At 51.6% G+C, this 27016-nt stretch overlaps 1 protein-coding gene across 2 annotated transcripts in view; it reads right to left on the bottom strand.

Moving 5' to 3' along the window:
* LOC146863617 (carbonic anhydrase 9-like) overlaps positions 1-27016 on the bottom strand; it is an 891039-nt gene that overhangs the window by 69323 nt on the left and 794700 nt on the right. The window contains exons 9-11 of one of the 2 annotated variants that reach the window (XM_085627646.1): positions 14727-14813; positions 11737-12357; positions 8701-8748 (exon numbers count right to left, since the gene is read on the bottom strand). In XM_085627646.1, coding sequence (XP_085483772.1) covers positions 8701-8748; positions 11737-12357; positions 14727-14813 — 756 coding nt within the window. The remainder of the gene's footprint in view (positions 1-8700; positions 8749-11736; positions 12358-14726; positions 14814-27016) is intronic. The other variant, XM_085627648.1, reaches the window with a different exon arrangement.

Raw genomic sequence — 27016 nt, 5'->3', positions numbered from 1 at the left:
CCAACACCGAGACGATTCATTCTGTGTGGTGCAGACATATAATCAGTCACCAGCGCCTAGATGCGATTCATTCTTTGTGGTGCAGACTTGCAATCAATCACCAGCCCTAGAGACGATTCATTCTGTGTGGTGCAGACATGCAATCAATCAAAAGCGCCTAGCGACGACTCATTCTGTGTGGTGTGGTGCAGACATGCAATCAATCACCAGTGCCTAGCGACGATTCATTCTGTGTGGTGCAGACATGCAATCTATCACCAGCACCTAGAGACGATTCATTGGAGTGGTGCACACATGTAATCAATCACCAGAGCCTAGAGACGATTCATTGGAGTGGTGCAGAGATTCAATCAATCACCAGCCCGAGAGACGATTCATTGGAGTGGTGCAGACATGCAAACAATCACCAGCGCCTAGAGACGATTCATTCTGTGTGGTGCAGACATGCAATCAATCTCCAGCACCTAGAGACGATTCACTGGAGTGGTGCAGAGATTCAATCAATCACCAGCCCTAGAGACGATTCATTGGAGTGGTGCAGACATGCAATCAATCACCACCCCTAGAGACGATTCATTGGAATGGTGCAGACATGCAATCAATCACCAGCCCTAGAGACGATTCATTGGAGTGGTGCAGACAGGCAATCAATCACCAGCGCCTAGAGACGATTCATTCTGTGTGGTGCAGACATGCAATCAATCTCCAGCACCTAGAGACCATTCACTGGAGTGGTGCAGAGATTCAATCAATCACCAGCCCTTGAGACGATTAATTGGTGTGGTGCAGACATGCAATCAATCATCAGCCCTAGAGACGATTCATTGGAACGGTGCAGACATGTAATCAATCACCAGCACTAGAGACAATTCATTGGAGTGGTGCAGACATGCAATCAATCACCAGCACCTAGAGATGATTCACTCAAGTGGTGCAGAGATTCAATCAATCACCAGCCCTAGAGACGAGTCATTGGAGTGGTGCAGACATGCAATCAATCACCAGCCCTAGAGACGATTCATTGGAGTGGTGCATATATGTAATCAATCACCAGTTCCTAGAGACGATTCATTGGAGTGGTGCAGAGATTCAATCAATCACCAGCCCTAGAAACGATTCATTGGAGTGGTGCAGACATGCAATCAATCACCAGCCCTAGAGACGATTAATTGGAGTGGTGCAGACATGCAATCAATCACCAGCCCTGGAGACGGTTCATTGGAGTGGTGCAGACATGCAATCAATCACCAACCCTAGAGACGATTCATTGGAGTGGTGCAGACATGCAATCAATCACCAGCACCTAGAGACAATTCACTGAAGTGGTGCAGAGATTCAATCAATCACCAGCCCTAGAGACGATTAATTGGAGTGGTGCAGACATGCAATCAATCACCAGCCCTAGAGACGATTCATTGGAGTGGTGCAGACATGCAATCAATCACCAGCGCCTAGAGACAATTCATTCAGTGTGGTCAAGACATGCAATCAATCACCAGCCCTAGAGACGATTCATTGGAGTGGTGCAGACATGCAATCAATCACCAGCACCTAGAGACGATTCACTGAAGTGGTGCAGAGATTCAATCAATCACCAGCCCTAGAGGCGATTCATTCTGTGTGGTGCAGACATGCAATCAATCACCAGCGCCTAGAGACGATTCATTCTGCGTGGTGCAGACATGCAATCAATCACCAGCGCCTAGAGACGATTCATTCTGTGTTGTGCAGACCTGCAATCAATCACCAGCCCCTAGAGACGATTCATTCTGTGTTGTGCAGACCTGCAATCAATCACCAGCGCCTAGAGACGATTCATTCTTTGTGGTGCAGACATGCAATCAATCACCAGCGCCTAGAGACGATTCATTCTGTGTTGTGCAGACATGCAATCAATCAACAGCGCCTAGAGATGATTCATTCTGTGTTGTGCAGACATGCAATCAATCACCAGCGCCTAGAGATGATTCAGTGGAGTGGTGCAGACATGCAATCAATCAACAGCGCCTAGAGATGATTCATTCTGTGTTGTGCAGACATGCAATCAATCACCAGCACCTAGAGATGATTCAATGGAGTGGTGCAGACATGCAATCAGCAGCTGAGAAGCACAATTCGAAAACAACCTCGAGCTGAAGGAAAGGGTCTTTTTTTTACAGCGCGTTGTGCAGCTCCAGCTGGTGCTTTCTAGGAACAGACATGAGTGCCGGGGGAACTCCCAAGACCCAGCCAGAGGCCCCCCAGGGCTGGGACGTGCAGCAGGAGGCGAGCGCCTCCATCTTGGAGCCCCAGGAGCTCAGTCACTGACGCACGAGCAGGGGAGAGGCCTCACTGATCATGCTCTGAACGGATTAGGGCAGTCATTCCTGTAAGGATTAGGCCTAGTCAGTCTTGGAGGCTTGCCAGCCCAGCAGCAAGCTTCAGCTTCAAGAAGGCAAATCCCCCTTGTTGGCCGCAGCGGCTCTGTACCAAGAGCACACAGGTCACCTGTGCTGCGCCCCCACCGTGTCTGCATTCTGTACCAAGAGCACACAGGTCATCTGTGCTGCGCCCCCGCCGTGTCTGCATTCTGTACCAAGAGCACAAGGTCACCTGTGCTGCGCCCCCACCGTGTCTGCATTCTGTACCAAGAGCACAAGGTCACCTGTGCTGCGCCCCCACGGTGTCTGCATTCTGTACCAAGAGCACAAGGTCACCTGTGCTGCGCCCCCACCGTGTCTGCATTCTGTACCAAGAGCACACAGGTCACCTGTGCTGCGCCCCCACGGTGTCTGCATTCTGTACCAAGAGCACACAGGTCACCTGTGCTGCGCCCCCACCGTGTCTGCATTCTGTACCAAGAGCACACAGGTCACCTGTGCTGCGCCCCCACAGTGTCTGCATTCTGTACCAAGAGCACAAGGTCACCTGTGCTGCACCCCCACAGTGTCTGCATTCTGTACCAAGAGCACACAGGTCATCTGTGCTGCGCCCCCATCGTGTCTGCATTCTGTACCAAGAGCACACAGGTCATTGAGCTGCGCCCCCACCGTGTCTGCATTCTGTACCAAGAGCACACAGGTCATCTGTGCTGCGCCCCCACAGTGTCTGCATTCTGTACCAAGAGCACACAGGTCATCTGTGCTGCGCCCCCATCGTGTCTGCATTCTGTACCAAGAGCACACAGGTCATTGTGCTGCGCCCCCACCGTGTCTGCATTCTGTACCAAGAGCACACAGGTCATCTGTGCTGCGCCCCCACAGTGTCTGCATTCTGTACCAAGAGCACACAGGTCACCTGTGCTGCGCCCCCACCGTGTCTGCATTCTGTACCAAGAGCACACAGGTCACCTGTGCTGCTCCCCCACAGTGTCTGCATTCTGTACCAAGAGCACACAGGTCACCTGTGCTGCGCCCCCACAGTGTCTGCATTCTGTACCAAGAGCACACAGGTCACCTGTGCTGCGCCCCCACGGTGTCTGCATTCTGTACCAAGAGCACACAGGTCACCTGTGCTGCGCCCCCACAGTGTCTGCATTCTGTACCAAGAGCACACAGGTCACTTGTGCTGCGCCCCCACAGTGTCTGCATTCTGTACCAAGAGCACAAGGTCACCTGTGCTGCGCCCCCACCGTGTCTGCATTCTGTACCAAGAGCACAAGGTCACCTGTGCTGCGCCCCCACCGTGTCTGCATTCTGTACCAAGAGCACAAGGTCACCTGTGCTGCGCCCCCATCGTGTCTGCATTCTGTACCAAGAGCACACAGGTCACCTGTGCTGCGCCCCCACCGTGTCTGCATTCTGTACCAAGAGCACAAAGGTCATCTGTGCTGCGCCCCCATCGTGTCTGCATTCTGTACCAAGAGCACACAGGTCATCTGTGCTGCGCCCCCACCGTGTCTGCATTCTGTACCAAGAGCACACAGGTCATCTGTGCTGCGCCCCCACAGTGTCTGCATTCTGTACCAAGAGCACACAGGTCACCTGTGCTGCGCCCCCACCGTGTCTGCATTCTGTACCAAGAGCACACAGGTCACCTGTGCTGCGCCCCCACAGTGTCTGCATTCTGTACCAAGAGCACACAGGTCAACTGTGCTGCGCCCCCACAGTGTCTGCATTCTGTACCAAGAGCACACAGGTCACCTGTGCTGCGCCCCCACAGTGTCTGCATTCTGTACCAAGAGCACACAGGTCACTTGTGCTGCGCCCCCACAGTGTCTGTATTCTGTACCAAGAGCACAAGGTCACCTGTGCTGCGCCCCCACCGTGTCTGCATTCTGTACCAAGAGCACAAGGTCACCTGTGCTGCGCCCCCACCGTGCCTGCATTCTGTACCAAGAGCACAAGGTCACCTGTGCTGCGCCCCCACAGTGTCTGCATTCTGTACCAAGAGCACAGGGTCACCTGTGCTGCGCCCCCACAGTGTCTGCATTCTGTACCAAGAGCACACAGGTCACCTGTGCTGCGCCCCCACGGTGTCTGCATTCTGTACCAAGAGCACACAGGTCACCTGTGCTGCGCCCCCACAGTGTCTGCATTCTGTACCTCAGTCTGGCCTCTGTGCTTTGAAGAACCAACTCCAAGCCTCGGTGAGTGGGGCCCCCACACAGCTCCTTTTATCATAGTAAATCAACGTTGCGACACCTACACCTGACAGTCACCCACTCCTACACCTGAGTGACAGTCACCCACCCCTACACCTGACAGTCACCCACTCTTACACCTGAGTGACAGTCACCCACTCCTACACCTGACAGTCTCCTGCACCTGATAGTGTCCTACACCTGACAGTCATCCACTCCTACACCTGACAGTCTCCTACACCTGACAGTCATCCACTCCTACACCCGAGTGACAGTCACCCACTCCTACACCTGACAGTCTCCTACACATGACAGTCATCCACTCCTACACCTGAGTGACAGTCACCCACTTCTACACCTGACAGTCTCCTGCACCTGACAGTCACCCAGTCCTACACCTGAGTGACAGTCATCCACTCCTACACCCAAGTGACAGTCACCCACTTCTACACCTGACAGTCTCCTGCACCTGACAGTCACCCAATCCTACACCTGAGTGACAGTCACCCAATCCTACGCCTGAGTGACAGTCACCCATTTCTACACCTGACAGTCATCCACTCCTGCACCTGAGTGACAGTCACCCACTCCCACACTGACAGTGTCCTACACCTGACAGTCACCCACTCCTACACCCGAGTGACAGTCACCCACTCCTACACCTGACAGTCTCCTGCACCTGACAGTCATCCACTCCTACACCCGAGTGACAGTCACCAACTCCTACACCTGACAGTCTCCTACACATGACAGTCACCCACTCCTACACCTGAGTGACAGTCACCCACTCCTGCACCTGACAGTCTCCTACACCTGACAGTCACCCACTCCTACACCTGACAGTCTCCTACACATGACAGTCACCCACTCCTACACCTGAGTGACAGTCACCCACTTCTACACCTGATAGTCTCCTACACCTGACAGTCACCCACTCCTTCACCTGACTGACATTCACCCACTCCTACACCTGAGTGTCATTCACCCACTCCAACACCTGAGTGACAGTCACCCACTCCTACACCCGAGTGACAGTCACCCACTCCAACACCTGAGTGACAGTCACCCACTCCTACACCCGAGTGACAGTCACCCACTCCTACACCTGAGTGACAGTCACCCACTCCTACACTCTGACGGTCTTCTACACCTGACAGTCACCCACTCCTACACCTGAGTGACATTCACCCACTCCTACACCTGAGTGACAGTCACCCACTCCTACACCCCTACAGTCTCCTACACCTGACAGTCACCCACTCCTACACCTGAGTGACAGTCACCCACTCCTACACCTGAGTGACAGTCACCCACTCCTAAACCTGAGTGACAGTCACCCACTCCTACACCTGACAGTCTCCTACACGTGACAGTCACCCACTCCTACACCTGAGTGACAGTCACCCACTCCTAAACCTGAGTGACAGTCACCCACTCCAACACCTGAGTGACAGTCACCCACTCCTACACCCGAGTGACAGTCACCCACTCCTACACCTGAGTGACAGTCACCCACTCCTACACTCTGACGGTCTTCTACACCTGACAGTCACCCACTCCTACACCTGAGTGACATTCACCCACTCCTACACCTGAGTGACAGTCACCCACTCCTACACCCCTACAGTCTCCTACACCTGACAGTCACCCACTCCTACACCTGAGTGACAGTCACCCACTCCTACACCTGAGTGACAGTCACCCACTCCTAAACCTGAGTGACAGTCACCCACTCCTACACCTGACAGTCTCCTACACGTGACAGTCACCCACTCCTACACCTGAGTGACAGTCACCCACTCCTAAACCTGAGTGACAGTCACCCACTCCTACACCTGACAGTCACCCACACAACAATACCCTCCTGGTGTGGATGGGTTTACTACTGCGAACAGTCCTGCCGCTGTGGGTAGGATTACACTGCAGTAGGCTGCTGCAAAGGGTGGGAGTGGATGCTTGTATTGTAAGTCTGTAAATGGCTTTGCACTCATGACTGTAACGCTGCCCCACTGAGGGATCGGTTGGAGTTTTACTCCAGCAAAGGTCTGCAGTAGATTGTAAAGAGCAGCCTTCAAACACATCACATTACTCCCTCAGTGGTGCACTTATGTGAACAAGGAACCACTCTAAAAATGCACTGAGACCACAGTGTGCGGTGCGTTGTCCATCGGGAGGTCTTCAGATACATCAGGATGAAGGTGAGTCCACGCAGGTTTGCATTAAAAGCCCAGTGCAATGTGCACTGCAGAACCCTTTGTCATCTCTGACCGCACAAAACTCACCATATTTAATTAAACACGCATTTGTTAAATGGCTCAGCTACTAAAACATCCCTTGTGTTATCTCTCTGTCAGTGCCATGACAAGGACAGCACTCTTCACCACATGCGGGATATTTGGTGGCTCTGAGAAGTGCCATCGAATTCTTACCAATCTTTAACCTACTATAAGCTTTGAACAGTTAAGTTCTAAACATGGAAAGATAATATTTTATAGCATTTCATTTAGCCACAGTTTTAGTCTGCCCTCCTGCCAGGTATAAGTTTAGTTGAAGCAGGAACAGTGATCTGGAGGTCACTTTTATTTTAGGAGAAAGGCCTTTGTCAAAGAAGTTTCAGTCACCTGGATAGAGCCTTCCCTTCCTTTGTTTGGCATTGAGTGGAGGTAACGATTGACGCTCGCTGCAGCTTCAGAACTGCGAGTCTTACAACCCCCTTCACACTGGGAAACCAGCCTACTTCACCTCAAAACTCAAAAAGGCAGGTCCGTTGAGAAACCGATAAAGCTCAGCTATTCTACTCCTCATACCACCTAAAGTGCAGAAACAAACAACTCTGGCGCATTCCTTCTCAAGCAACGCCTCTAAACTCTGGAACTCCAAACATACACATATCAGGACGGACCCTCCTTCCTGAGCTTCAAGAAACAGCGATAGGATCTCCTCCTCAACTAGCATCTGAACAAGTGGACGTCAACCGACCAACGAGACAGACCTCTACCCCCAGTTTCTTCCTGTGCCCTCCCTCCCTTGTGCTCAAAAACTGTTTTAATCTGATTCATTTCAGCTGTTCTGATTACACTCATTATCTTGATATGAGCATGTACTCATGGAAGCCCTCGGATGCCCGCGCGTCTGGCCAGCACTATAGAAAGCGAATAAATAAACAAATAAAGTCACCAAGGTGATGATAATCCCCCCGTGCGCCCCTTGAAGGAGTGGGGGGGTCCCACTCTTACAGAGCCAGGCGTGCCCTCACCTCCATAGACTGAACGCGAGTCACTCTCTGACCATTGCAACCTCTTGTGGCCCACTCACCAGTCAATCCCTGCTGCTGGGATGGTGTCCCGCACTGACTAGTGGTCACTAGTTTTGCACGTATATTACATTTGAGTCTCATGACTGGCCCCTAGTGCAGGTGGAGTGGCATACTTGGGTAGAATGCGCCTGCTTGTTGACCATTTAAGAATGCCCCTTACAAACATCGTCCTATAAATGGATGCTACTGTAGGTCATCATAAATGGATAAACCGCCGCCCTATTCTTGCTCTAGGCTGTGCAGTGGCTGTGGCCTCCTCCCCAGCCTAGGTACCCGCGAAGGACTACGCCACGCATGGAGCTTAGTAATGCACGTCTTCATTCTTCTGCGTGTAACTTCAAACCCAACATTCTTAACCAGCCTTCAGTGCGTTCTGCTCTAAGACTAAAGTCACAGTTCTACGGAGTCCACTTGGAGCCAAAAGGGTTCCATCATTTCTAATTCACAAGACAATACAGTGGCCACCAGGAAGTCTGAGCCCAAGAAGCCTAGGAGAAGAATGATATCCTATAGCGATGGTTCAGAGTGCAGGAAAGAGCATTCAGCCTTCGGGGTTATTATGTAAAGCACCCCCTTTCCCAGTGGAGTATTGGTTTATCCCAATGGTCTGTTACAGGCTGATGGGAGCGCCCAGCCCGACGTCCCGTCTCTCTAGAATGTGTCCTGTTGTAGGCGGTCCGTACTATCATTGGTATTACTTTATTACTGTTGGTGCAAAGTGACCGCTCTCAGATATAAGTGCCTCATTAGCGCCACCTGCCTGCGTTCATGCACTGCACAGGTGACCGGTCATACCTGCGCAACGAAATTGGGATGCTCTTACCCCCACTGTCCGGCACGCTGTTTCTGGATCCAGGAGTCTCTCCGGCATCTGGAAAGGAGGAAGTGGCACCAAAGTTAGATTTAATCATTATACGCTCAGTGATGATGAGCATCGCATTGAGATCCCCAAAAGAATTGGTTGTGGACAACGGATGCCCTAGAAATACTGTTCCCCATCACATTCTTTAACTGTTCACCAGGCGTGCACATCTCACCTGGGCCTGGTATGTGCTCATGTGCATGGCTCCCTGACTGCGCATTCCATCTCCCTGAGCATGCTCATGGCTGCAATGCCTGTTCACCAGCCGTGCACATCTCACCTGGGCCTGGTATGTGCTCAGGCACATGACTCACTGACTGCACTCACATCTCCCTGAGCATGCTCATGGCTGCAATGCCTGTTCACCAGCCGTGCACATCTCACCTGGGCCTGGTATGTGCTCATGTGCATGGCTCCCTGACTGTGCATTCCATCTCCCTGTGCAGGCTCATGGCTGCACTGCTTGTTCATTGGCCGTGTACATCTCACCTGGGCCTGGTATGTGCTCATGTGCATGGCTCCCTGACTGCGCATTCCAGCTCCCTGCACATGCTCATGGCTGCAATGCCTGTTCACCAAGCGTGCACATCTCACCTGGGCCTGGTATGTGCTCATGTGCATGGCTCACTGACTGCGCATTCCATCTCCCTGTGCATGCGCATGGCTGCAATGCCTATTTATTGGCTGTGCACATCTCACCTGGGCCTGGTATGTGCTCATGCGCATGGCTCACTGACTGTGCTCACATCTCCCTGTGCATGCTCATGGCTGCAATGCCTGTTTATTGGCTGTGCACATCTCACCTGGGCCTGATATGTGCTCATGCGAATGGCTCACTGACTGCGCTCACATCTCCCTGTGCATGCTCATTGGTTGCAAAGCCTGTTTATTAGCTGTGCACATCTCACCTGGGCCTGGTATGTGCTCATGCGCATGGCTCCCTGACTGTGCCTTCCATCTCCCTGCGCATGCTCATGGCTGCAATGCCTGTTCACCAGCCATGCACATCTCACCTGGGCCTGGTATGTGCTCAGGCACATGGCTCACTGACTGCACTCACATCTCCCTGCGCATGCTCATGGCTACAATGCCTGTTCACCAACCGTGCACATCTCACCTGGGCCTGGTATGTGCTCATGCGCATGGCTCCCTGACTGTGCATTCCATCTCCCTGCGCATGCTCATGCCTGTAATACATGTTCACTGGACGTGCACATCTCACCTTGGCCTGGTATGTGCTCATGCGCATGGCTCCCTGACTGCGCATTCCATCTCCCTGCGCATGCTCATGGCTGTAATACATGTTCACTGGCCATGCACATCTCACCTTGGCCTGGTATGTGCTCATGCGCATGGCTTCCTGACTGCGCATTCCATCTCCCTGCGCATGCTCATGGCTGTAATACATGTTCACTGGCGGTGCACACCCCTTGTATGTCTGACGTATGGACTTGCAAGTAGTTGAGAATTCGAGTGAAATGTATGTATACAAAAAACGCTGAGTGCAATGCTGGACTCTGCATTAAATACACATTTGCCCAGTATACTATGGGTTCGACTGATCCTACTATTGACCAGTCACCTAAGCATTTATGGGCATATTTACAACACTTTAGTGTAGGGCAGCGCCGCAAGCCTTCTAGCTGTGCAGCCCCACATCAAAAGAAGAGGGCAGGAATGCTCCGTATCTGCTAGATATGGCGCATTCCTCTCCTTTCAGCACCAGTGCAAAGACTGCAGCGGAGCGCCAACGCAGACACCCCTGCTCCTGGTACAAGGGGGTCTGTGCTGGCAGGATTGTTTTGTGCAAGAAGGGACACCCCAGTGCACAAAAATAATTGAAGGAGGCGTTTTCCTCGTTCTATGTGTGCTGCAGAATGCAGCAAAGTGGATTGAGGAAAAAATGAGGAGAAATGTAAGCATTTCTCCTTCTTATGCCTGCTTTAGGAAGGTGCTAATGTTGGCACTGCCCCAGATTTAGGCTATGTTGTAAATCTAGGGCAGTGTAAAAAAACATGGGTGTTGTGTGAGAACACCCACTGCAACGCGTATGGAACGCCCCTTCCACGCCGAGGAAGGCACGGCCGTTCTCCATGTTTACAAGGCCATGACAAGCCATGCAGGATGGCCTCGTAAATATTGGCCGGCACACTGCGTCTCCGGAGCATCACAAAAGTCACGCTCTGGTGGCGTAAAAGTGGCACAGGGGCATTGTAATTCCATGCACCTTAGTTCTTTTTTTTACTTAAGCCTTAAATACAGCATTTTATTACATACTTTGTGGATCTGAATGATGTTGGCGGTGGAATAATTAAACTCTGAGATTCCCTGATCAGAGACTGATTGCAACAGCAATGAGTTGCTGAGCTACTGACAACGCTGTGCATCAGGCCTGTATGACATTGCAAACACGTCCATCAATTGATGTGCTGTGAGAGCCTCACTTCAAATTCATCTTACTGTGAATCAGGGAACAATGTGAAGCAGCTACTGGCCTCATAAACAGCATGTCTACCAGTAGAGCAAGTGAAAAGCTTTGCAGTGATATACTGACTTCAGAAAACCTTGAGAAGATCAGGACAGAGCAAGGGCACCACACTGCGACCAAACCAAAGCTGAAATGATGAAGGCGAGGAGAGGATGGCAAGTCGGAATAGATCCCATGACGCAAGATCCTCTAAGACACCACAAGACAGAGTCAATCAGAGAAGACATCCCTCCTTCTTCTGGAGTAGGACATCAGTTGTACCCATCAAGAGAAGATACCATCAAGCAAGTCACCAGTATCCAACAATAAGACAGAAATAATCAACACTGGCTATCGCGAAGCAGCCACCCTGCAAGAAGAATCCCGGGGACAATGTCCGAGCTCAGGGCAAGAGAAGCGGAGATCACGATTAATGCATAGTGTAGGATTGAGGTGAAGAAAGAATGAAAGGATCTGTGGGAAGAAACACAAAGCCACAGGGATGTGACAAAATATGAAAAGAACAATACCTTCAACTGAGGGGTCACCATCGACACCTTCCTCTGGGTGGAGTTCACCAACAACGTTCTCTGGAGGGTCTCCTCCAACACCTTCCTCTTCATGGTCTCCATCAGTACCATCCACTGCGGGGTCTTCGTCAGTACTATTCACTGCGGAGTCTCCACCAGTACTTTCCTCTGGGCGATCTCCACCAGTGTTGTCTTCTGGGTGATCTTCACCAGTAGCTTCGTCGGGGTGGACTCCAACTGCAGAGTCATCTGGGTGGTCTCCATCAGCACCGTTGTCTGTGTGCTCTCCTTCAGTCCTTTGCCTTGGGTGGGCTCCACCAGCAGAGTTCTCTGGGTGGACTTCACCATTACCTTCCTCTGGGTGGTCAACAACAGTGTGTTCCTCTGGGTGGTCTCCACCAGTACCAACATCTGTGTGCTCTCCTCCATTGCCTTCCTCTGGATGAACTTCACCAGTGTCTTTCCCTGGGTGGTCTCCACCAGCAGTGCTATTAGTGTGGCTTCCACCGGGCTCTTCCTCTGAGTGGTCTTCACCAGGGGCTTCCTCTGGGTGCTGACCACTAGTACTTTCCTCTGGACTGGCACCATCAACAGTAGGAGACACAGGTAGGGGACCAGAAGCTGTGAGAACATCAAAGTGTTTCAAACATCACCGCCCATCCCAACAGTGGCACAGAGCACACGAGGGATCAGTAACTGGGGTAGAGAGATGCTCCCCAAAAGTCAGAGCCCAAAGCACCACAACCGAGGAGTACTGTCGCACGGCCTGTACACCTGATCCACAGAGGGTTTTCGGAGCAATTCAAAGGTTAATTACAGATGTTATCTGCTGCCAGGTAGTTCACTGTAGAACTTCCTAACACAATTTCACGCTTTAACATTTCTCTTCCCACCAGAAAGTCTGGTGAAATAACCATGAACATGCATAAGGCAGGCAAACCAATTTTCTTCTGATTTAACTTTGAGCTTGCACAGTATACTACCAGAATATTGAGTTTTAAATGATGTCCTTCCAAAAATATTTGGTTCAGATTGTCAGCTAGCACACAAATGTGAAGGTAAGGTGAGTTCTATAGTATTGTGAAGATAAGGATATTTTTAAGTATGTAAAGTTTAATATGTATAAATGTGAACCTTTTAGATATACATACATATATGTTCAAGGTACATGGATGTGGAAATAGAAGCAGCAAATCTACAAAAATATTTGACGCAGTCAATCAGCTAGCAGAATATCGTCAAGTTAAGGATATTTTTCAGTAGGTATAGATGTATCTGTAAGTCTATGAACCTTTTAGATCTACATATATTTTCAAGGTACGTAGATGTGGAGTTAAGAACAGTAAACATACACTTAGCTATATATATTCCTACTTTCATCATTTTGTGGCAGTCCATATTCTGGAGACAATGTTTTGTAGCACGATCGCTCTATGCTGATGCTCTGTGGTTCTATCGTCAACATAAGCAGGTTTTTGTCATCATGAAACTTTCCCTGGTTGAAGCAATAAAGGCCACCTGTGGAGTGTACACCAGGCCCCCATCCAATGAAGAGGGGTCTAGCGGGAAGCACTCCTCGCCCAGGGTCTGGGTTCACTCTTGCATTCATTGAGAAGGTTCTTACTTGGTGAACTTCCTTTGAGGAGAAGCCACAAACTGTAAGACGTCTCCACATCTATGACCACTCAAATGATCACACAAAGAACCCCAATTCACATAATCCCCAAAAAACACAAAATCAACACTCAGAGAGTAAAAGAAAAGTTCAAGGGTCTTTAACAAAACACAGATTGCTGAAATCCCCACATCCACTGATCGCCTTGATTAGTCCATGAGCATGCCACCACACTGCGAGCAGGAAGAACAGACGCCGTGCCGAAAAGGAGTCCGGCCTCGGCAGCTGGAGGCCACAGGGATCTTATACCTTCCTCAGGAGCGCTGTAGGGTTTTCCTCCGCAGGGTCCCTATCTGGAGCAGAAGTCATGGACTCAGGGCCTGGATAGCATTACAATGATCACATGACCATTAAAAGATAAACCATAGGCTGATGTGGCCCCATTAACATTTCTCAGATATCTGCATGCGGTTGTATGATGGAACCCTGCATGCATTTACCCCGCATGCCTTTAAAACACAGTTACTACCCTGACTGCGACGTTACCGTGCATTACCTCATCATGGAAGTCATTGCAACGACTTGCTTTAGGGGGCGCTGGTCTTTGGAATATTATAAATAACGACTCCAACTCCATTCAATTCAACAATAGGGAAGGTTTTGGATTTAAAAATCCAACACCAGTCCAACACCGTGCCCCCTACAGCAAGCTTTTGTAACAACTTCAGGGTTAAAGTAACGCGTGGTAACGTGCCAGTCGGGGGTAGTGACTGCGCTGTACAGGCAGGTCATTGTTGAGACTGTGAGGTAAAGAATGCTTCCCTCTGCAGAAGCCCAGAAGTACATTGAGTCTGTACCTAATGCTCCACAACTCCAGCTCAAGAAATATTGCACAATTGGCTGCCCGTTCAGAGTCGGGGGATTAGTCTCTAAGGAAGGCTGAGTAATCGCTCCAGCCAAGACTGGCTCCTTAGGTTGAGCGCAAGCCCCTTAATCATGCAAGAAGGTTCCATCGCCCACATGAGTTAGGAAATGAAGAGAAGGAATCAGCCTGTGATCTGTTGATTACAAGACAAATCTGGGTCAATTTATGCAGCAACACTCAATCTCATTGGAACATCTCAAGAGAGAGATCTGTGCACAAAATCTTGACGGGATTATACCACCTCATGCTACCACTGAAGTAAAACGAGGGACGTAGGACCACCAACAACTGCAAGAAGCCACAACGGCAATCAACATGGTACTAGAAGCGACAGCAAGAAGGAACATCTCAAAGCACAAGTGATCTCTCCTGCAAGGAGTGCCCGTCCCACCAGGGGAGAATCAGCCCAAGCCACCAAGGTGCCGGTGCAAGCAATGAACGATACTATACCAGCCTCAGGAGGAACGTCAGGCTCTCCATCTGATGGGTCACTGCCAGGGGCCGGTGACAGAGGAGAGGATCCAGTGTCTGCATGACCTTGAAGAGGCATCAAAGAACCATTGGGAAATGTAACATCTTGTGATCATCACATGAAAAACACTGCAACACCACATCTGTCCATCCAAACTCTGGCTTCCCAGCCATAAGTACCAGAGCACTCTTCAGGGCTCAGCATTGGGGTGATTGGTTAATATCCAGACAACAAGCACAGCTGGAAACCAAACCCAGAAACCTTCAACCTGCAGTGAGGTGACCTTCCTGTCTTCTGGGTTGTTTTCAGCCTCACCTCGTTGATTTCACTTGTGGTGTCATGTGTTACAGTGTGAGATCATGAACAATGCTTTGACAGGGAGGTGCTGTTGTGTAGTTCATCATTAAAAGCACATCCCAGTGGGTGTAGCCTCTACAACTCAATCTTGCTGTCCCTTTAACTGAGGTTTAGTGTGGAATTTTGTATTTTTTCACAACTGACCTTAGTTTCTTGCTTGAGTTAAGATCTATAACTGTTTTAACAAAGCATTGCTCATGATTTTTTTTTTTTACTTTATAAGTTGGCATTTGTAATTGTAATTGCATTTATATAGAGCTTACTACCCCTGACGAGGCATTGAAGCGCTGCTTTTCGTCAAGTAGCACGCTGCTCCAGAACCCAAACAGGATTAGTGGGGAATTAGTATAGGGTGAGATGGAATTAATTTGAGCGGTGGACATGTGAATCTGTTAGTTGGATTGAAAAGGGCAGTGGATGATGGAGGAGGGAAGGGTCTAAAGAGTGTTTTTTTGGAGACCATAGCAGTAGGAGGAGGTTTGGGAAGAGTAAAGGGAAAGTGGAGGGTGGAGGAAAAGTCAGAGGGAAGGGTTTAGAAGGTTTGTTTGAGAGATCTGAATAGTAAAAGAGGTTTGCAATGTTGTAAGGTGGGGTAGAGGAGGGAATCATAGTAGTAGAATGGGGTATGGGATCAGTCAGAGAGAGAAGGTAGCGGATATATGGAGAGGGGTTTAAGGTGAGTAATAGGGGAGTGCATTGGAGATGCTGAATTAGAAGTAAAGTAATAAATATAAATATACATATGTGCATGAAATGTATATATGCACTAATACGCAATTAAAGAAAGCCATTGGCACACAAACTTGCCCACCATTTATAAAAAAAGAACACACTGCAGTCTCTGTTATGGGATACCTCAAGTGCAGTCTGTGGTATGGGATACCTCAAGTGCAGTCTGTGGTATGGGATACCTCAAGTGCAGTCTGTGGTATGGGATACCTCAAGTGCAGTCTGTGGTATGGGATACCTCAGGTGCTGTCTGTGGTATAGGATAACTCAAGTGCAGTCTGTGTTATGGGATACCTCAAGTGCAGTCTGTGTTATGGGATACCTCAAGTGCAGTCTGTGGTATAGGATACCTCAAGTGCAGTCTGTGGTATAGGATACCTCAAGAGCAGTCTGTGGTATGGAATACCTCAAGTGCAGTCTGTGGTATAGGATACCTCAAGTGCAGTCTGTGTTATGGGATACCTCAAGTGCAGTCTGTGGTATGGGATACCTCAAGTGCAGTCTGTGGTATGGGATACCTCAAGTGCAGTCTGTGGTATGGGATACCTCAAGTGCAGTCTGTGGTATGGGATACCTCAAGTGCAGTCTGTGGTATAGGATACCTCAAGTGCAGTCTGTGTTATGGGATACCTCAAGTGCAGTCTGTGGTATGGGATACCTCAAGTGCAGTCTGTGGTATGGGATACCTCAAGTGCAGTCTGTGGTATGGGATACCTCAAGTGCAGTCTGTGGTATGGGATACCTCAAGTGCAGTCTGTGGTATGGGATACCTCAAGTGCAGTCTGTGGTATGGGATACCTCAAGTGCACTCTGTGGTATAGGATAACTCAAGTGCAGTCTGTGTTATGGGATATTTCAAGTGCTGTCTGTGGTATGGGATACCTCAAGTGCAGTCTGTGGTATGGGATACCTCAAGTGCAGTCTGTGGTATGGGATACCTCAAGTGCAGTCTGTGGTATGGGATACCTCAGGTGCTGTCTGTGGTATAGGATAACTCAAGTGCAGTCTGTGTTATGGGATACCTCAAGTGCAGTCTGTGTTATGGGATACCTCAAGTGCAGTCTGTGGTATAGGATACCTCAAGTGCAGTCTGTGGTATAGGATACCTCAAGAGCAGTCTGTGGTATGGAATACCTCAAGTGCAGTCTGTGGTATAGGATACCTCAAGTGCAGTCTGTGTTATGGGATACCTCAAGTGCAGTCTGTGGTATGGGATACCTCAAGTGCAGTCTGTGGTATGGGATACCTCAAGTGCAGTCTGTGGTATGGGATACCTCAAGTGCAGTCTGTGGTATAGGATAACTCAAGTGCAGTCTGTGGTATGGGATACCTCAAGTGCAGTCTGTGGTATAGAATAACTCAAGTGCAGTCTGTGTTATGGGATACCTCAAGTGCTGTCTGTGGTATGGGATACCTCAAGTGCAGTCTGTGTTATGGGATACCTCAAGTGCTGTCTGTGGTATGGGATACCTCAAATGTAGTCTGTGGTATAGGATAACTCAAGTGCATTCTGTGTTATGGGATAGCTCAAGTGCTGTCTGTGGTATGGGATACCTCAAGTGCTGTCTGTGGTATGGGATACCTCAAGTGCAGTCTGTGGTATGAGATACCTCAAGTGCTGTCTGTGGTATAGGATAACTCAAGTGCAGTCTGTGGTATGGGATACCTCAAGTGCAGTCTCTGTTATGGGATACCTCAAGTGCAGTCTGTGGTATGGGATACCTCAAGTGCAGTCTGTGGTATGGGATACCTCAAGTGCTGTCTGTGGTATAGGATAACTCAAGTGCAGTCTGTGTTATGGGATACCTCAAGTGCTGTCTGTGGTATGGGATACCTCAAGTGTAGTCTGTGGTATAGGATAACTCAAGTGCAGTCTGTGTTATGGGATAACTCAAGTGCTGTCTGTGGTATAGGATACCTCAAGTGCTGTCTGTGGTATGGGATACCTCAAGTGCTGTCTGTGGTATGGGATACTTCAAGTGCTGTCTGTGGTATGGGATACTTCAAGTGCTGTCTGTGGTATGGGATGCCTCAAGTGCTGTCTGTGGTATGGGATACCTCAAGTGCTGTCTGTGGTATGGGATACCTCAAGTGCAGTCTGTGGTATAGGATACCTCAAGTGCTGTCTGTGGTATGGGATACCTCAAGTGCTGTCTGTGGTATGGGATACCTCAAGAGCAGTCTGTGGTATGGGATACCTCAAGTGCAGTCTGTGTTATGGGATACCTCAAGTGCAGTCTGTGGTATAGGATACCTCAAGTGCAGTCTGTGTTATTGGATATCTCAAGTGCAGTCTGTGGTATAGGATACCTCAAGTGCAGTCTGTGGTATAGGTTACCTCAAGTGCAGTCTGTGGTATGGGATACCTCAAGTGCTGTCTGTGGTATAGGATAACTCAAGTGCAGTCTGTGTTATGGGATACCTCAAGTGCTGTCTGTGGTATGGGATACCTCAAGTGTAGTCTGTGGTATAGGATAACTCAAGTGCAGTCTGTGTTATGGGATACCTCAAGTGCTGTCTGTGGTATAGGATACCTCAAGTGATGTCTGTGGTATGGGATATTTCAAGTGCTGTCTGTGCTATGGGATACTTCAAGTGCTGTCTGTGGTATGGGATGCCTCAAGTGCTGTCTGTGGTATGGGATACCTCAAGTGCTGTCTGTGGTATGGGATACCTCAAGTGCAGTCTGTGGTATAGGATACCTCAAGTGCTGTCTGTGGTATGGGATACCTCAAGTGCTGTCTGTGGTATGGGATACCTCAAGAGCAGTCTGTGGTATGGGATACCTCAAGTGCAGTCTGTGTTATGGGATACCTCAAGTGCAGTCTGTGGTATAGGATACCTCAAGTGCAGTCTGTGTTATTGGATACCTCAAGTGCAGTCTGTGGTATAGGATACCTCAAGTGCAGTCTGTGGTATAGGATACCTCAAGTGCAGTCTGTGGTATGGGATACCTCAAGTGCTGTCTGTGGTATAGGATAACTCAAGTGCAGTCTGTGTTATGGGATACCTCAAGTGCTGTCAGTGGTATGGGATACCTCAAATGTAGTCTGTGGTATAGGATAACTCAAGTGCAGTCTGTGTTATGGGATACCTCAAGTGCTGTCTGTGGTATAGGATACCTCAAGTGCTGTCTGTGGTATGGGATACTTCAAGTGATGTCTGTGGTATGGGATGCCTCAAGTGCTGTCTGTGGTATGGGATACCTCAAGTGCTGTCTGTGGTATGGGATACCTCAAGTGCAGTCTGTGGTATAGGATACCTCAAGTGCTGTCTGTGGTATGGGATACCTCAAGTGCAGTCTGTGGTATGGGATACCTCAAGAGCAGTCTGTGGTATGGGATACCTCAAGTGCAGTCTGTGTTATGGGATACCTCAAGTGCAGTCTGTGGTATAGGATACCTCAAGTGCAGTCTGTGTTATGGGATACCTCAAGTGCTGTCAGTGTTATTGGATACCTCAAGTGCTGTCTGTGGTATAGGATACCCCAAGTGCAGTCTGTGGTATAGGATACCTCAAGTGCAGTCTGTGGTATGGGATACCTCAAGTGCAGTCTGTGGTATAGGATACTTCAAGTGCAGTCTATGGTATGGGATACCTCAAGTGCTGTCTGTGGTATGGGATACCTCAAGTGCTGTCTATGGTATGGGATACCTCAAGTGCAGTCTGTGTTATGGGATACCTCAAGTGCCCAGGGTGGGCTCTAGCCCCAGAGCTAGTGTGGGCCCTAGGAGGAAGAACCCAGAGCCACAATAGGCTCTAGGTGTAGAACCCGTGTTTCTGGCCCCTCCTCTTTTGAGAACCAGTGTGGACTCTAGAGTACCACCCCATGATGCTGCTCCCATCTAGGAGAAAGTGGGCCAGCTCTAGGAGGAGACCCCAGAGCCAAGGGTGGGCTCTAGTAGTAGCCCCTCATTGAGAGCCAGGGTGGGTTCTGGAGTAGGACAGGACCCTATGTTGCCCTACTTTGAGAGCCAGAGTGGGCTCTGAAGTAGGACAGGACCCCATGCTGCTGCCCTACTTTTAGAGCCATGTTATGAGTGAAGTAATATGTGAGGTCATAAGTAGTGCATTGTGGGGGCTATACATTATACTTAGCTCAGGTAACCGTTGATTTTCACTGGTTTTGTACGAGTGAAATCTGAGCTTAACTATAACATCTTTATTTTTTTCCGTGAATTTCTAGGGTTTTTTATAAACTCTATTTCACAACTATAACGTCCCTGTAACCTTTGTTTTTTTTAATGAATTTGTATGTTTTTTAAACTAGTAGTCGCGTTTGCAGAGTGGTAGAGAAAGGGGGCGGGGTGTCCAACCACCTCTCAGCAATTACTCTCTGTGGGACTTATTGGAGGCAACAGGATTGCTTGTTGGCCCTCAAGGACCCTCAGCATCCAAGGGAACTTCATCCCCCAACCAGCAGTGTGCCAGGATCACTGGACACACATTATTGTAAAATCTCACCACCCTTAGCTCAGTGCCACCCAGGCACAGCCTTCAGCTGTGCATAGCCAGCCCTAGATGTAGGGTTGACCTTCCAGCATGGCTCACACCCGTTCTTCAGCGCATGATTAAAGGCAATGTGCAATGGGCAACTCTGCAGGTACACAAAGGCCAGACAGAGCAGGCACTAGGAGCAGGGAATAGCCTACAGTGAGCCCCTAAATCCAGTCCTCCTCTCCTCAGGAAGTGATGTACACATCCCTCTGCAGTGGGCGCTGGACCCAAAGGATGCCAGTGCGTGTCCTCAGAGACCACTCAAAAACAGCTTCAGGTGTGACCACTGAGCACATGCCTCACACCTGGTTTTCTCCTCAAATAAAGAGCTCACTGCATTCAGCTATGTGCAGTGGGCTCTGGCCAATGGACTTTGCTCTGTCCCCCTGTCACTACTTTCTGTTGTGCACAGGCCTTGCTTGTGTCCAACAAGCAGAGGGGAATAAAGAATGTGTGCATCCAACTGTTGCCCACAGCTTATTCTCCTCTCTTCATTGCCTTCACCCGTGGACAAACGGCACAGGGTGCTACCTTCGGCAATTTCTTATGCCCAGCCTGGCGTCCTCTGTACGTGCTGTATATGATCCTAGGCAATGTGCTTCAGGCAATGGCACAGAGCAGTGCAACTGTCCTCGGTGCTTGGCCATGCGCATCGGGCAGTGACACAGAGCAGTGCACCTGTTCTCAGTCCTTGGCCATGCACATCGAGCAGTGACGCAGAGCAGTGCACCTCTTCTCAGTCCTTGTCCATGCGCATCGGGCAGTGACACAGAGCAGTGCACCTGTTCTCAGTCCTTGGCCATGCACTTCGGGCAGTGACACAGAGCAGTGCACCTGTTCTCAGTCCTTGTCCATGCGCATCGGGCAGTGACACAGAGCAGTGCACCTGTTCTCAGTCCTTGTCCATGCGCATCAGGCAGTGACACAGAGCAGTGCACCTGTTCTCAGTCCTTGTCCATGCGCATCGGGCAGTGACGCAGAGCAGTGCACCTGTTCTCAGTCCTTGGCCATGCACTTCGGGCAGTGACACAGAGCAGTGCACCTGTTCTCAGTCCTTGACCATGCACATCGGGCAGTGACATAGAGCAGTGTACCTGTTCTCAGTCCTTAGCCATGCACTTCGGGCAGTGACACAGAGCAGTGCACCTGTTCTCAGTCCTTGTCCATGCGCATCAGGCAGTGACACAGAGCAGTGCACCTGTTCTCAGTCCTTGTCCATGCGCATCGGGCAGTGACGCAGAGCAGTGCATCTGTTCTCAGTCCTTGGCCATGCACTTCGGGCAGTGACACAGAGCAGTGCACCTGTTCTCAGTCCTTGGCCATGCACATCGGGCAGTGACACAGAGCAGTGCACCTGTTCTCAGTCGTTGTCCATGCGCATCGGGCAGTGACACAGAGCAGCGCACCTGTTCTCAGTCCTTGGCCATGCACTTCGGGCAGTGACACAGAGCAGTGCACCTGTTCTCAGTCCTTGGCCATGCACATCGGGCAGTGACACAGAGCAGTGCACCTGTTCTCAGTCCTTGGCCATGCGCATCGGGCAGTGACGCAGAGCAGTGCACCTGTTCTCAGTCGTTGTCCATGCGCATCGGGCAGTGACACAGAGCAGCGCACCTGTTCTCAGTCCTTGGCCATGCGCATCGGGCAGTGACGCAGAGCAGCGCACCTGTTCTCAGTTGTTGTCCATGCGCATCGGGCAGTGACACAGAGCAGCGCACCTGTTCTCAGTCCTTGGCCATGTGCATCGGGCAGTGACACAGAACAGTGCACCTGTTCTCAGACCATGTCCATGCGCATCAAGCAGTGACGCAGAGCAGTGCACCTATTCTCAGTCCTTGGCCATGCGCATCGGGCAGTGACGCAGAGCAGCGCACCTGTTCTCAGTCGTTGTCCATGCGCATCGGGCAGTGACACAGAGCAGTGCACCTGTTCTCAGTCCTTGGCCATGCGCATCGGGCAGTGACACAGAGCAGTGCACCTGTTCTCAGTCCTTGGCCATGCACATCGGGCAGTGACACAGAGCAGTGCACTGTCCTCTGTGCCTGGCCACGGGTATCGGCAGTAGGTCTGAGCAGCACACCTCTCCTCTGTGCTTGGCCACGCTCATCAGGCACTGGCACACAGCAGTGCACCTCTCCTCTGTGCTTGGCCACGCTCATCAGGCACTGGCACACAGCAGTGCACCTCTCCTCTGTGTTGGCCACGCTCATCAGGCACTGGCACACAAGAGTGCACCTCTCCTCTGTGCTTGGCCACGCTCATCAGGCACTGGCACACAGCAGTGCACCTCTCCTCTGTGTTGGCCACGCTCATCAGGCACTGGCACACAGTAGTGCACCTCTCCTCTGTGTTGGCCACGCTCATAAGGAACTGGCACACAAGAGTGCACCTCTCCTCTGTGCTTGGCCATGCTCATCAGGCACTGGCACACAGCAGTGCACCTCTCCTCTGTGCTTGGCCACGCTCATCAGGCACTGGCACACAGCAGTGCACCTCTCCTCTGTGCTTGGCCACGCTCATCAGGCACTGGCACACAGCAGTGCACCACTCCTCTGTGTTGGCCACGCTCATCAGGCACTGGCACACAGCAGTGCACCTCTCCTCTGTGTTGGCCACGCTCATCAGGCACTGGCACACAGCAGTGCACCTCTCCTCTGAGTTGGCCACGCTCATCAGGCACTGGCACACAAGAGTGCACCTCTCCTCTGTGCTTGGCCACGCTCATCAGGCACTGGCACACAGCAGTGCACCTCTCCTCTGTGCTTGGCCACGCTCATCAGGCACTGGCACACAGCAGTGCACCTCTCCTCTGTGTTTGCCACGCTCATCAGTAACTGGCACACAGCAGTGCACCTCTCCTCTGTGTTGGCCACGCTCATCAGGCACTGGCACACAGCAGTGCACCTCTCCTCTGTGCTTGGCCACGCTCATCAGGCAGTGGCACACAGCAGTGCACCTCTCCTCTGTGTTGGCCACGCTCATCAGGCACTGGCACACAGCAGTGCACCTCTCCTCTGTGTTGGCCACGCTCATCAGGCACTTGCACACAGCAGTGCACCTCTCCTCTGTGCTTGGCCACGCTCATCAGGCACTGGCACACAGCAGTGCACCTCTCCTCTGTGCTTGGCCACGCTCATCAGGCACTGGCACACAGCAGTGCACCTCTCCTCTGTGTTGGCCACGCTCATCAGGCACTGGCGCACAGCAGTGCACCTCTCCTCTGTGCTTGGCCACGCTCATCAGGCACTGGCACACAAGAGTGCACCTCTCCTCTGTGCTTGGCCACGCTCATCAGGCACTGGCACACAGCAGTGCACCTCTCCTCTGTGTTGGCCACGCTCATCAGGCACTGGCACACAAGAGTGCACCTCTCCTCTGTGCTTGGCCACGCTCATCAGGCACTGGCACACAGCAGTGCACCTCTCCTCTGTGCTTGGCCACGCTCATCAGGCACTGGCACACAGCAGTGCACCTCTCCTCTGTGTTGGCCATGCTCATCAGGCACTGGCACACAGCAGTGCACCTCTCCTCTGTGCTTGGCCACGCTCATCAGGCACTGGCACACAGCAGTGCACCTCTCCTCTGTGCTTGGCCACGCTCATCAGGCACTGGCACACAGCAGTGAACCTCTCCTCTGTGTTGGCCACGCTCATCAGGCACTGGCACACAGCAATGCACCTCTCCTCTGTGTTGGCAACGCTCATCAGGCACTGGCACACAGCAGTGCACCTCTCCTCTGTGTTGGCCACAGTCATCAGGCACTGGCACACTGCAGTGCACCTGTCCTCAGTGCTTGGCTGTTGGACCTATCAAGTAGCATTTTCCTAAACACTTTTGCTTTTTCCGTTTCCGTTTTGGGGGTTCTCGTGTAGAGCCTTAAGGCTGCAGGCCCTTCCCCAAGTGCATACATCCTATGTTAGGAAGTGGTGCGGTCATGATTTTTGTATATGTAGGTCAGGCATATCATTGCGGCCTGGGTGCGCACTTACACCCCGGGTGCAGTTAACCTAGGTGTCTGACGTGCACTGGCAGGCCGGTGTGCGCACGGACTGTGTGTTTCAAACATGTGTCCAACCTGCCACAGCAGGCCTGTGAGAGCACCCTTGTGCGCGTGCTCCATCTGGCCTGTATCAAACACGGCCCATCGGGGGGGGAGGGGGCTTTCACCTCCCCTAGAGTGCAAGGTGAGGAGCAGGCGCCCACGGAGGTTCGCTGCCCAGGTATGAAGGAAGACCCACAAGGGTTCCCCTACTGAGGAGGCCGGCTCTTCCCTTGAGTTAGCCTGGCGAAGGGGTGGCCTGTGCTTCACGCTGCATTAATGGATTGCAGGGGCGCAGCCTCATGATGTCTCCTATCGATGGACTCGCTGTGCCGAACCCGTTCCAGTGGTCACTATGGGTTAGCGTGTCACGCGCGGAAATGCCACTTACAGAAAGGTTTTTTTTTTTTTACAAAGAGGGTGTGAGACCGGCCTCACGGCGTATGCCCTCCCGATCATCCAGCCCACCTGCAACCACCCTCAAGACACGACATCTCCGACTCCGGCCGCCCCAGCCACACAGACCCGAGGGCCGGCCAGAGCCCCCGACAGACTCAACAATCTACCACGCATGTCCGCCCGAGGGAGCGGGAACCCCCGAGCCAGACCAAGAGGCGCCAGACCAGTCACACCTCGGGTCGCCTTCCCCCGGGAACACTCGATCGGCCACCAGGCCCCTGGGGAGCAGGCGCCTCGCCTGCCGAGCGTCTGGGGTCCCTCCCAGACCCACCTGAAAAGACCAAAGAAACGAGCGGCAGGAAATCCCGCCGAACCCCCTCAGTCACTCAAGGCCCCCCTCTGCCAGGACTCCGGACTTCAAAGGGCCGGGGAAGTATAACAAGGGGTGCCGGAGGAACGAATGGCAGAGAAGACCTGGAACCATCGAAGCCTGCTGGCGCTGTCGCGGCTCCTGAATACCGAACCACCTGGGCCTGCTGAGTGACTCACGGCCCCCAGCTACTGAACCATCTGAGCCCTGCTGACGAGATCGCGGCTCCTGACCTCCGAACCACCCGGCCTGCTGAGCGACTCGCGGCCCCCGACTCTCGAACCACCTGAGCCCTGCTGACAAGATCGCGGCTCCCGTACTCCGACTATCCGTGCCTGCTGAGTGACTCGCGGCGCTCCCCTCGAGAACGACTTGGCAAGAGATCGCCCAGAGAAACAACACCCTCCAGCTCGAGGATTGTGAGCTATCCGCAGGGTACTTTGCAGAGACACTACCTTCAAAGACTGTCCCGCTACCCCCATTCCCCTACCATCGACTTGTAGTCTATTGTACGGCTGATGTACTCCTTATGCCTTGGATCAAAAAGATCCCTTGAAACCTTCGATAAAAGAACCTATCGTCCTACAAAGAATACGTGTGGTGTCACTCTGTTCGTAGTGTAAGCTCAGGGTGTGCGCGCCTGGTTCGGCCTACTTGGGAGAGGTGGGTCAAAGGGGTGGGCAGGACGAGTATCGAACCCCCCTCCGGCGAACGCCTTTCCAACATTTGGTGGCAGCGGTGGGATCCGAGCCGACACCGAAAGAGAGCGTGCAGTGAACGACTGACGCACTACCAAACAGAGATGGAAGGAGAAACCTCCCTGGGTGCCGCAGGTACCGAAATGAGCTCGATGTTCCGAGAGGATCAATTGGACTATTATACGCATAGAGAATTAAAACAATTTTGCAAAGACCATGGAATCGCTACCACCGGATTAAGCACAAAAGAAGACTTCTAAAAAGTGTTGAAGACCTGGGTCGAGACGGGGGCACCCCCGACCCAAACGGAAGGAGACTCCGCCCATGAACCACAAAGCATCCCAGTGAGAAACAGCGGGCCAGAGGGGAACCTGTCCCCCGAGGAACTAGCAGACCGAGAGAGAGGCCGCAACCACGAACTTGAACTGGCCAAGCTGAAAATCGAGGGAGAACTAAAACTGGCCGAGAAAAAGTTAGCCGTCGAACAGTTACGGCTACAAGGGGAACTCGAAGAAAAGAGACGCCAAAGAGAGCACGACGAAAAGAAACTCCAGCTGGAACATGAACGCAGCCTGAAAGAGATCGAGTAGAGGGCTAAAAGCGAAGAGGCACGACCTTCCGGGAATCCACCATCCGCTCCCACCGTGGAAGCCAAAGTCCACATCCCCAAGGATGTAGTAAAGGAGTATTACAAAAACGATGATATCCAGCAGTGGTTTAAGGCCTACGAAGTCGCCATGACCTCTCACCGAGTCCCGCAGAAAGATTGGGGGGCTGGGCTATGGGGCCGGTTTTTAAGCGAAGGGAGAGATACCCTGCTGGATCTGCCCTCCACGGTCATGAACTCCTACAGTCACATGAAAGAAGCCCTCGTGGGTCGGTATGGACTCACCCCCGAGATGTACCGGCAACGGTTCCGAGATTGCAAAAAGATACCGGGCACCACATGGGTAGAATACGTGAACTTTTACAGCCGGGCCTTGGACGGGTGGATCAAGGGCAGCAAGGTCTCCACCTTCGAAAAGCTGTTTGATCTGATCGCCTGGGAACATTTAGCGGCCAACTGCTTTGTGGAACTGCGCCAACATCTCCTGGACAGTAAACTCACCGACCCTCGAAAGCTGGCCGCCGAGGCTGACCGTTGGGTGAACACCCGGGCCGCCCGAGGCCCCGTGGGAG

This window comes from Triturus cristatus, chromosome 2_1 (genome assembly GCF_964204655.1).
Source record: "Triturus cristatus chromosome 2_1, aTriCri1.1, whole genome shotgun sequence".
Lineage (NCBI taxonomy): Eukaryota > Metazoa > Chordata > Amphibia > Caudata > Salamandridae > Triturus > Triturus cristatus.
This window is presented reverse-complemented; position numbering and strand designations above follow the sequence as displayed.